General features: G+C 45.2%; 1 protein-coding gene across 17 annotated transcripts in view; it reads left to right on the plus strand.

Moving 5' to 3' along the window:
- WDFY4 (WDFY family member 4) overlaps window positions 1-12,013 on the plus strand; it is a 289,400-nt gene that overhangs the window by 118,839 nt on the left and 158,548 nt on the right. For all 17 annotated transcript variants that reach the window (XM_084996485.1, XM_084996486.1, XM_084996478.1 and 14 more), the window contains 3 exons: window positions 4,081-4,154; window positions 6,401-6,562; window positions 7,403-7,494. In XM_084996485.1, the coding sequence (XP_084852611.1) occupies window positions 4,081-4,154; window positions 6,401-6,562; window positions 7,403-7,494 (328 nt within the window). The remainder of the gene's footprint in view (window positions 1-4,080; window positions 4,155-6,400; window positions 6,563-7,402; window positions 7,495-12,013) is intronic.

Raw genomic sequence — 12,013 nt, forward strand, 5'->3', positions numbered from 1 at the left:
GAGAGAAGTAACAGAAGGTAGGATCAGCACATGTGTGTAATAAATAAAAAAAAAAAAAGGATAAATAAAAAAATACATAAATGTGAACACAGAGCTCATTTGAACAATCTCCAAGAAAATTTGTTTCCCAAGCTCACTCAAAAAGGTAAAAAACTCAAATGGCCCTATAATCTTAATAAATGGAGTCACAGGTCCCATAATCAAATAAATGGAGTCACAGGCTTAAAATCTTACAAACAAGTGAACAAGCAACATTCACAAGGAAAGTCCAGGCCCAGGGCATCTGTAAGAAAGTTCAGTCAGTCTGGAAATAGGCTCTTCCAGCCTTATAAACTCTTCCAGGAAATGAAAAGGGTGATCTTCCAGCTTCTTTTATGGGTTAGTCTTGATACCAGAACCAAAAGTGGATAGTGTGGGAAATGAAAAAGTATAGGTCAGTCTTTCTCATAAATAAAGCTACAAAAATCCTAAATAAAATATGACCTCATTGGACCAGGACAAACACCTGGGCTGGATTATGGGGAAAGCCAGCAGGTCTGGGGTGTGGGCTGCCTGTCCAGGAAGGAGGTGTGCCCAGGTGGCCATACCACCCTGGTGAATAAGATAGCATGCCCCTTCCAGAATGCTGCGGCCGTGCTCAGGCAGCTTGGTGCCACAGCATCCTTGCCACCAGTTCCACCCAGGAATTACTCTGCTCCCACTGTTAGCTCCTGGAACCACCGTGAGCACCACCCTGACGCCTCCCTGGGTAAAGGGACCCTTTAGCTGAGCTGGTGCTTTTTAACACTGGAATTAAGAATATAAGCAACCAATAAAAACCAGCAAAAAAAATGCTTAAAAACACTGCAATAAAACACAATGAAATGAAATAAAATTTTTCAAAGATTGATAACAAAGGATTTCAGAAAGAAGGCGTTTCCCCAGTATCTGTCTGCATCAAATAAAGTAAGAGCAGAGGTGGATGTGTTGTGTTTTGAGGTCCCTGACAGGCCTAGTGAAACGTAAAAAGTGGGGTCAGATGTGATGCGAAGAGTGGGGAGAAGTCTGGATGTGGACAGTCAGTGGGTTTTTGAAGAGGAAAAAAAGAAGAAAATAGGGGAGTGGGGAGAGTTTCAGAACTTAGGAGACTGGAGTCTGAGCGTGAGGAAACAGTGAAAAATTTGTGGTTTAAATACTGATGAGAGAATCAACTATTGATGGGACATGTCCTTAAAGGAGAGGGAGGGATTGGAGACCAGAGAGTGGAGAAGGCGTGGGACCCATGTTGATTGGTGTGCAGGAAGCCGAGAAGCTGGAAGGGTCAGGAATATAAGTCATGCAGGTCTTAGGCTTTTGGTCTCTCTTTTCTTTTCTTTTTTTTTCTTTGCTTTTTAGGGCCGCACCCACGGCATATGGAAGTTCCCAGGCTAGGTGTCGAATTGGAGCTGTAGCCACCAGCCTATGCCACAGCAACGAGGCATCTGAGCCGCGTCTGCGACCTACATCACAGCTCATGGCAACACTGGATCCTTAATCCACTGAGCGAGGCCAGTGGTCGAACCTGCGTCTTCATGGATACTAGTCAGATTCGTTTCCACTGAGCCATGATGGAAACTCCTGTGGCTTTTAGTTTCTTGAAGAGGGAAAGCCACTTCTTTCTGAGAAGGAGGTGGTCCCAGGGGTGGGGAGAAAGCAGAATTTGACACATTATTCATTTGCTATTCAAACAAATTTAATCCAGACATTTTAATGCAGCCTGCAGTCAGGGGTTATGTGACACAGGGTAACAACCCAAAGATTCAGTTATGCACACCTCCCCAAATTTAGACAGCTGGTGTTACATGAAGTCATTTCTAAAAGAGCTAGGCAGCCTTAAATTTATGTGCTGTGGCAACTTTTTTTTTTTTTTGTCTTTTTGTCTTTTAGGGCCGCACACACCTGTGGCATATCGAGGTTCCCAGGCTAGGGGTCTGATGGGAGCTATAGCTGCCAGTCTACGCCACAGCCACAGCAACATGGGATCTGAGCCGCGTCTGCGACCTACACCACAGCTCACGGCAACGCTGGATCCTTAATCCACTGAGCGAGGCCGGAGATCAAACCCGAGTCCTCATGCATGCTAATCGGGTTCGTTTTAACCACTGAGCCATGATGGGAACTCCCATGTGGAACTTCTTATTGGTCTAAGGCTCTGAAAAAGAAATTGGGGGGAGGGTATGCTTTTGTGGGAAGGATAAAGGGTGTGACAGGGCTCCTGTCTTACTTTCTCAGCTCTCCCATCTCCCAACACAGAACCTGGTGTATGATTTATTTATTCAAAGATTGCCTTCATGATTAAATATTCCAAGTGTGCAAAGCTCTTGGCATCCTCTTGGGTATTTTGGGGTGCCACGTATGGCTACCCCACCTCCTCAGAAGCCACGTTGATCCACACCAGCTCCCCTACCTCAGGGTGTACTGGGCACTGACTTACAGTGCTTGCAGGGGCTGGGAATCTGTCTGGCCTAAGAATAATCCATTTATCTTACCTTGGTTTACTTTGTATTTTGTCTTCAAAAAAAAAATGCAATGGATCCCTATTAAGTGCCCACTATGTGGCATGTGTGTTGCTGGGCCCTGGGGATTGGAGAGGGACAGTCTTTGCCTTCCTGATAAACTTGTGTCTACTGAAGCGCTCCTGCTTTCCCTTGGAAGCAAAAGGACGGAACCTTGGCCACAGGCTTGGTTCAAGTGTGGTTAATTATTGACCCTCTGAGTCGCTGTCTGCAGGAGATGCCTGTGGGGGAGCACAGCAAGGAGATGAGAGAGTGGGCTCCATGGTCAGACAGACCAGGCTTTGAAGCCAGCCTCTGCCAATTAAAAACGGTGGGGCACCAGGCAGGTTACTTTCTCTCTGAGCCTCCCTGTTCTTATCTACTAAATGCTGATAATGATATTGTCTCAGGACTTTGTATGATGCTGCTTGCCTCCAGCAAATGGTATCATTTGTAAGCATGAGTTCTTTTTGCCACTGTGAGTGCACTCTTAAAACCCTACATCTGAACCTTCTAGATTCTGGGCCTTAGGAAACGTCAGGGTATTTCAGTGAGAGATAGAACCCTCTAAAGGGAAGTAGAAATGAGACATGAAGCCACACCATCACCTTTGCCCCAGAAGGATGGGGAGCAGCTGCGTTTTGTTTACTATGAGTAAAAGCAAACCACCTGATGAACTTCACTTTCAGAATCTCAGTGCATTTCACAAGTAGTTCTATTGTATAGGCGATGGGAATGTGGGCTGTGCTACAGTCTATAGAGATAGGGGAACTGGAGAAATTGCATGCACAAGTTGGGTGCATAGTTGCTATAACATAAAACCTGAGAGATGAAACCCAGCTTCTATTTTTTTTTTCTTTTTAGGGCCGCACCCACGGCATATGCAGGTTCCCAGGCCAGAGGTCAAATTGAAGCTACCACTACCAGCCTATCCCACAGCCACAGACATGTGGGATCCAAGCCGCATCTGCGACCTACACCACAGCTCACAGCAATGCTGGATCCTTAACCCACTGATTGAGGACAGGAATCAAACCCACATCCTCATGGATACTGGTCAGATTCATTTTCACAAGCAAAACTCTGAGACCCAGCTTCTAATTCTAGTCCTATCACTTAACTGGTGTTAAGAGGGACCTGTCACTCAGTGGTCTGTCTCAGCCTCTATTTTCTCGTCTCTCAGTTAGAAACACTAGTATTTGCCTTGCAGGATCCAAGGAGAATAAGATGGATTTGGTGTGTGGACACACAGGCTGTGGGGCCTGGAGGGGGGTAGGGGCACATATAGGAGATGGTTAGTACAGGTGTCCTTGGTTGGAATCTAGACCCTCGTGAACCTCCAGGGAGCAGCAGAGATGGGGAAGACAGGATGGTGTTTGCCCTTTCCCCTGGGGGAGGCGCCCTCTGCTTGCTAGCTGTCAAGAAAGCTAGTCTGATTCCAGAGCTGGTAAGTTGGGTTAGTAATTCCAAGCCAAAGAAGACCACACCTGGCACCCTACCTGCTCACACTGCCTGGAGCCTCTTTCTCTCCACCCACCTTGGTTTCCCTGTGTGTTCTGTCTTCCAGCTCTGGATGAATGCTGCGGACAACTTGGAGCTCTCCCTCTTTTCCCATCTTATGGAAATCCTTCAGTCATCAAGGTAGGCTGGGCTTTGGCAGCCTGGGGGTTACAGACAGAGGCTTCATGCCAAGACAGGGACTCAGAGGGCAGGACAACAAGTGGCTCAGCGACCTCAGCCTCCTCCCACTCCCAGAGCACTGGGTCCCTTGGTGCTATAATAAAAATACCATAGACTGGGTGGCTTACAAATCACAGAAATTTATTCCTCACAGTTCTAGAGGTGGAAGTCTAAGATTGAGGCTCTGGAAGATTCAGTGAATGGTGGGGACCTGCTTCCTGGTTCATAGTGGGTTGTCTTCTCACTACAACCTCACATGGCAGGAGGAGTGAGGGAGCTCCCGGGGTCTCTTTCCTAAGGGCATTAATCCCATTTGTGAGGGCTCCACCCTCATAACCCAGGCATCTCTCAAAGACCCCATCTCCAAATACCATCACACTGAGTGTCACTTTTTGAATTAGGGCTCTTTTGTTTGCAAGTGGTAGAAATACAATTCGAACCAACTTAAGGAAGGAAAGTGGGAGAAGAAGAAAGGTGGAGAAAGAGGAAGTTCATTGGTTCACACAGCTGACTGAGGAAGATCCTCATTTGTTGTCTGGATGGCGCTCACATTACGTTACCTGAGATCTGTCCCTGATCTTGTCTTTGATTTCTTCTGTGCTGGCGTCTTTTTGGTTGGGCATCCCCCCAGCATATCCTCTGCTCAGCACAGTCAGCATACAGGGCTTCTTTTTCACTCAATAGTCTTTCTGTTTGTTTGTTTTCTGTTTTTTGTCTTTTTAGGGCTGCACCTTAGTGTTTTGAATGAATTTGCAACCATCTTTTCACGTAGCCACTCATGACTGATGCTCTTTTTAGGGCTGTATGGAGTTCCCAGACTAGGGGTTGAATCAGAGCTGCAGCTGCTGGCGTACTCCACAGCCACAGCAATACCAGATCCGAGCTGCGTCTCTAACCTACACCACAGCTCGTGGCAATGCCAGATCCTTAACCCACTGAGTGAGGCCAGAGATTGAACCCCAGTCCTCATGGATACTAGTGGGGTTCCTTACTCCTGAGCCACAATGGGAACTCCTCACTCAATAGTCTTAGCAATAGGATGGAGTTCCGTGGCACCTTCTTGGGTCATGTGACTAGATTAGGAGCATGTCTTGCCCTGTGGAGGGGAGTTAGAAAGAGGTAATTCCCAAAGAAAACCAGGGGCTGTGATCACAATAAGGATGAAGGGAGGCAGGGAAGCCAACTTACCAACCCACGTCCTTCCTCACATACCCACACCCACCTGCCTCCTCACAGGTCAGTTTCTCTAGAGATCATGAGCACCTTAGTGTTTTGAATGAATTTGCAACCATCTTTTCACGCAGCCACTCATGACTGATGCTCTCTTATGAACCCACTCCATTTCACAGCAGTTGGTGCTAGAAGTTCAGAGAAGGACACGACACAGCCAGAAAAGCGGACTGCTTGGTGCGCTGATAACAAAGAGCACCGAGGACAGTGGGGGCTTATGGGTGATGAACTTAACCCTCCCTGTGAGCCTATGATTACAGATCACACACAGGACTAGGCTGGCTCTGCCTCTTTGTGTATCAGGGATGTGGAGCTTGGCAGAATTTAATGCATTAGTACTGAAGAGATAGTTCCAGGAGCAATCCAACCAAATTCACTCCCCTCCACTTTTTTCCCCCTTTCCATTTTCTTTCTGTACCTGTTGTTTTCTAAGAGACGGACACTCACCCTGGGAGCTGTTTTCTTTGGGGGAGTAGAATTTACTGGAAATTGGATTTTCGATTACCCTAAGCGGGAGGGAGGGAGGCTTGAATTCTGTCTCTCTCCCCTTTGACTCTAGGCGGGTGACGTGTTCATCCACTTTGTGGTTTGGGGCTGGCAGGAAGGTGCACATCCAGACAGGCTCTTCGAGGCCCGCGCTCCGGCGTTTGGGAAGTGCTCCGCGGTCACACTGCAGTCTGCTCTCTCTGTTCAGAGTTTTCTGAGCCCAGCATTATTTTTCCCCAAGGCTTGGAATTTAAAAGTCAATAACTGGGGTTTGTCTTTGAAGATGGTTTCCGGGGGTGGCAGAGCCACGCTGGCACTGGGCAGACACGTATTTGATGGGCGTCTGACAGCCTTTTGATGAGTTGCCAAGAGAGCATTGGAGTCAGAGGGCTACAGAGCAAGCCCAGCCTGCAAAACCTTTTTAGCAGAAACACAGCAAATTTGGTTCATTCCAGTAAAAGCTTTTACTGCCTCTCTTCTGGGCTCACCAGGGAAGGACCCCGGAATGCTGAAGTTGCTCATCAGGCGAGGCTTATTCCCAAGCTCGTCTTCCTCTTCAATGAGCCAGGCCTCACCCCCTCCAAGATGCCCACCATCATTGCCATCCTAGGCTGTCAGCTGAGGGGCCACTTCAGTCTCCAGGACTTGCTCAGGTACTGCATCAGCTCCCCCGGGAGGAAGGGCAGAGCCTTGAGGCTGTGGAATGAGGGAAGGTAGGCCCCAGCTCTCTCCTGACCACTATCAACCTCGCATCACTGCCCTTCAGGGCAATGGCAGGTCCTTTTTCTTTTCTTTTATTGTCTTTTCTAGGGCCTCACCCACAGCATGCAGAGATTCCCAGGCTAGGGGTCTCATCAGAGCTGGAGCTGCTGGCCCACACCAAAGCCACAGCAACACAGGATCTGAGCTGCGTCTGTGACCTGCACCACAGCTCACAGCAACACCGGATCCTTAACCCACTGAGCAAGGCCAGGGATCGAACCCACAACCTCATGGTTCCTAGTCAGATTCATTAACCACCGAGCCATGACGGGAACTCCAGGTCCTCTTTCTTTGGGACTTTTTAGGAGTGTCTCTGATCAGAACCAGTGTTGAGAAAAGAGGTCCATTAGGCTCCCCAACAGAGCTCTGTGTCCACTGCTCCTTGGTGTGCAAACACACCTACTGTGCCAAGAACTCAAGAAATTCTGTGAGCACAGCCATCCTCACCAGCCAGAACAGTCCCAGCTGGCAGGACATTTCACCTTTTCTGACCTCATCACTGTCTGTTCTATTGATCTGGCAGAGCCTGAGTTAGTTGCTCTGATGACAACCTGATGACAGGTTTTGGAAGTCTCTGGAAATATCACATTGATCAAACAGAATAGCGCGTTTCCCCTCGAACCCCCCATTGAAGCCGCATTTGGGTGGATCTTTGTAGAAAACCTTCAAATATGTTCAGCAGACACAGGCCAAACCTACATTTGAGTGTGTCCTTCTCTCTCTGCCTTAAGGATCGGGCTGTTTGTTGTGTACACCCTCAAGCCTTCGTCGGTGAATGAGAGGCAGATCTGCGTGGATGGAGCCGCGGACCCCTCCATGCCCGGTGAGAAGGCCTTTCCCAGATGCCCATCTGAAGGCAGCAGGACAACCCCCATGGCAGCCCTGAGAGGCCCTGCTATGGGGCCATTTTGTCCAAAAGGCTGAGAGAAAAGAGGGGGAAGGTACCCGCAGCCAAGCTGTTTTTCCCCAGTGATAACTTCTGCGGTCACAGGTACATGATTAGGGTCACAAATAAAAGCAAATTGTATGTTCTTCCTTTACAACCTGGAATGGCTTCCAGAACCTCCAGAGATGACAGTCAGTTCCCTGTGGACCAGAAGTGGGGGGACCTTCATGCCCCAACCCCGGCCAACACTCAGAGTTGAATCCTTCCCACCCTTGTTTCCCTAATCATTGTTCCCTGATGAGCCCTAGTTTCAGCACTCTGAAGCAGTTACAGGTCCTAACGTGTGACGGTCTGTCTGCCATGCTTTGAATGGGCCATTCCCTCTGCGGGTTAGGCCTCCCCTGCCCCGGCCCCACCCCTTCCTCACTCCACTGCACTGGCCAGTCCCTGACCCACAGGAAAGGCCCAGTCACCTCCTCTGTGCTTCTAGAGCCCTCAGACTGACTCTCCTTTGAAGGTCTGTGATTTATTTCTTTATGTCTTTCTCTCCCCAGGCAGATTCAGAATAGCAGCTATATTATGTTCCACATTCCCTCTGCGACGGCAGATGGGAAAGGGACAATTACTGACACTGATGCTTTGTCCTGGGCCCTCTGGATCCGCCCTGTCCAAGATGGGAGCCTCTAGCCACGTGTAGCCATTTAAATTTAATTTTAATTAATTTAAATTAAATGCAACTAAAAATTCAGTTCCTCGGTCATACTAGCCATGTCCCCAAGTGCTTGATACACACACGAGCCTAGTGGTTCCTGTGTTGGACAGGGGGCTAGAAAACGTTTTTATCACAAGATTCTCCCGGACAGTGTTACTCATTCTTTTTTTTTTTTTTTTTTTTTTTTTTTTTTTTTTTTTTTTTTTTTTTTATTAAATTTTATTTTCCCACTGTACAGCAAGGGGGTCAGGTTATCCTTACATGTATACATTACAATTACAGTTTTTCCCCCACCATTTCTTCTGTTGCAACATGAGTATCTAGACATAGTTCTCAATGCTATTCAGCGGGATCTCCTTGTAAATCTATTCTACGTTGTGACTGATAAGCCCAAGCTCCCGATCCCTCCCACTCCCTCCCCCTCCCATCAGGCAACCACAAGTCTCTTTTCCAAGTCCATGATTTTCTTTTCTGAGGAGATGTTCATTTGTGCTGGATATTAGATTCCAGTTATAAGTGATGTCATATGGTATTTGTCTTTGTCTTTCTGGCTCATTTCACTCAGTATGAGATTCTCTAGTTCCATCCATGTTGCTGCAAATGGCATGATGTCATCCTTTTTTATGGCTGAGTAGTATTCCATCGTGTATATATACCACATCTTCCGAATCCAATCCTCTGTCGATGGACATTTGGATTGTTTCCATGTCCTGGCTATTGTGAATAGTGCTGCAATGAACATGCGGGTGCATGTGTCTCTTTTAAGTAGAGCTTTGTCCGGATAGATGCCCAAGAGTGGGATTGCAGGGTCATATGGAAGTTCTATGTATAGATTTCTAAGGTATCTCCAAACTGTTCTCCATAGTGGCTGTACCAGTTTACATTCCCACCAGCAGTGCAGGAGGGTTCCCTTTTCTCCACAGCCCCTCCAGCACTTGTTATTTGTGGATTTATTAATGATGGCCATTCTGACTGGTGTGAGGTGGTATCTCATGGTAGTTTTGATTTGCATTTCTCTTATAATCAGCGATGTTGAGCATTTTTTCATGTGTTTGTTGGCCATCTGTATATCTTCCTTGGAGAAATGTCTATTCAGGTCTTTTGCCCATTTTTCCATTGATTGATTGGTTTTTTTGCTGTTGAGTTGTATAAGTTGCTTGTATATTCTAGAGATTAAGCCCTTGTCAGTTGCATCATTTGAAACTATTTTCTCCCATTCTGTAAGTTGTCTTTTTGTTTTCTTTTGGGTTTCCTTTGCTGTGCAAAAGCTTTTCAGTTTGATGAGGTCCCATGGGTTTATTTTTGCTCTAGTTTCTATTGCTTTGGGAGACTGACCTGAGAAAATATTCATGATGTTGATGTCAGAGAGTGTTTTGCCTATGTTTTCTTCTAGGAGTTTGATGGTGTCCTGTCGTATATTTAAGTCTTTCAGCCATTTGGAGTTTATTTTTGTGCATGGTGTGAGGGTGTGTTCTAGTTTCATTGCTTTGCATACAGCTGTCCAGGTTTCCCAGCAATGCTTGCTGAATAGACTTTCCTTTTCCCATTTGATGTTCTTGCCTCCCTTGTCAAAGATTAATTGACCATAGGTGTCAGGGTTAATTTCCAGATTCTCTATTCTGTTCCATTGGTCTGTCTGTCTGTTTTGATACCAGTACCACACTGTTTTGATGACTGTGGCTTTGTAGTATTTCTTGAAGTCTGGGAGAGTTATGCCTCCTGCTTGGTTTTTGTTTCTCAGGATTGCTTTGGCGATTCTGGGTCTTTTGTTGTTCCATATAAATGTTTGGATTGTTTGTTCTAGTTCTGTGAAAAATGTCATGGGTAATTTGATAGGGATTGCATTGAATCTGTAGATTGCTTTGGGTAGGATGGCCATTTTCACAATATTGATTTTTCCAATCCAGGAACATGGAATATCTTTCCATTTTTTTACATCTTCTTTGATTTCTTTGATTAAGGTTTTATAGTTCTCGGCATATAGGTCCTTTACCTCTTTGGTTAGGTGTATTCCGAGGTATTTGATTTTGTGAGGTACAATTTTAAAAGGTATCGTATTTTTGTATTCCTTTTCTAATGCTTCATTGCTGGTATACAGAAATGCAACTGACTTCTGAATGTTAATCTTATATCCTGCCACTTTGCTGAATTTATTAATCAGTTCAAGGAGTTTTGGGGTTGAGTCCTTAGGGTTTTCTAGGTATAGAATCATGTCATCTGCATACAGTGACAGTTTGATCTCTTCTCTTCCTATATGGATGCCTTTGATTTCTTTTGTTTGTCTAATTGCTGTGGCTAAGACTTCCAAAACTATGTTGAAGAGCAGTGGTGAGAGTGGGCATCCCTGTCTTGTTCCAGATTTGAGTGAGAAGGCTTTCAGTTTTTCCCCATTGAGGATTATATTTGCTGTGGGTTTATCATAAATGGCTTTGATTATATTCAGGAATGTTCCCTCTATACCCACTTTGGCGAGGGTCTTGATCATGAATGGATGTTGAACTTTGTCAAATGCTTTTTCTGCATCTATTGAGATGATCATATGATTTTTGACTTTTTTTTTGTTAATGTGGTGTATGATGTTGATTGATTTGCGTATGTTGAACCATCCTTGTGAACCTGGGATGAACCCAACCTGGTCATGGTGTATAATTTTTTTGATATGTTGTTGGATTCGGTTGGCTAAGATTTTGTTGAGAAGTTTTGCATCTATATTCATCAATGATATTGGGCGATAGTTTTCTTTTTTGGTGGTATCTCTGCCTGGTTTTGGAATGAGGGTGATGGTGGCCTCATAGAATGTCTTTGGGAGTATTCCTTCTTCTTCAACCTTTTGAAAGAGTTTAAGGAGGATGGGCACCAATTCCTCTTTATATGTTTGATAGAATTCACCTGTGAAGCCATCTGGTCCTGGGCTTTTATTTGTAGGGAGTGATTTTATGACCTCTTCAATTTCATTTCTAGTGATTGGTCTGTTCAGTTGGTCTGTTTCTGCTTGATTCAGTTTTGGCAGGCTGTAAGATTCTAGAAAATTGTCCATTTCTTCCAGATTGTCAAACTTATTGCCATATAGTTGTTCATAGTATTCTCTTATGGTTTTTTGTATTTCTGCTGTATCCGTTGTGATTTCTCCTTTTTCATTTATAATTTTGGTGATTTGGGTTCTTTCTCTCCTCTTTTTAGTGAGTCTGGCCAGGGGTTTATCAATTTTGTTCACCTTTTCAAAGAACCAGCTCTTGGTTTTATTAATTTTCTCTATTGTTTTTTGAGTCTCTATTTTATTGATTTCTTCTTTGATCTTTACAATTTCCTTCCTTCTGCTGACTTTAGGACTTCTTTGTTCTTCTTTTTCTAATTCATTTAGGTGGAGGGTTAAGTTGTCAATTTGGGATCTTTCTTCTTTTTTGAGAAAGGCCTGGATTGCTATAAATTTCCCTCTGAGCACTGCTTTCGCAGCATCCCATAGATTTTGAGAGGTTGTGTCTTCATTATCATTTGTTTCAAGATAGTTTTTAATTTCCTTCTTGATTTCCTCATTGACCCATTGGTTTTTTAGTAGCATGTTGTTTAGTCTCCATGGAGTAGGTTTTTTCTCTTTCCTTTTCCCATGGTTGATTTCTAATTTCATGGCATTGTGGTCAGAGAAGATACTTGAGATAATTTCTATGCTCCTAAATTTATTGAGATTCGCTTTATGTCCCAATATGTGGTCGATTCTTGAGAATGTTCCATGAGCATTTGAGAAGA

Source organism: Sus scrofa, chromosome 14, assembly GCF_054392235.1.
Source record: "Sus scrofa isolate SSC_HxYL_T2T_F1_AM1 chromosome 14, Sscrofa_HxYL_maternal_Yorkshire_Landrace_v2.0, whole genome shotgun sequence".
NCBI classification, from domain to species: domain Eukaryota; kingdom Metazoa; phylum Chordata; class Mammalia; order Artiodactyla; family Suidae; genus Sus; species Sus scrofa.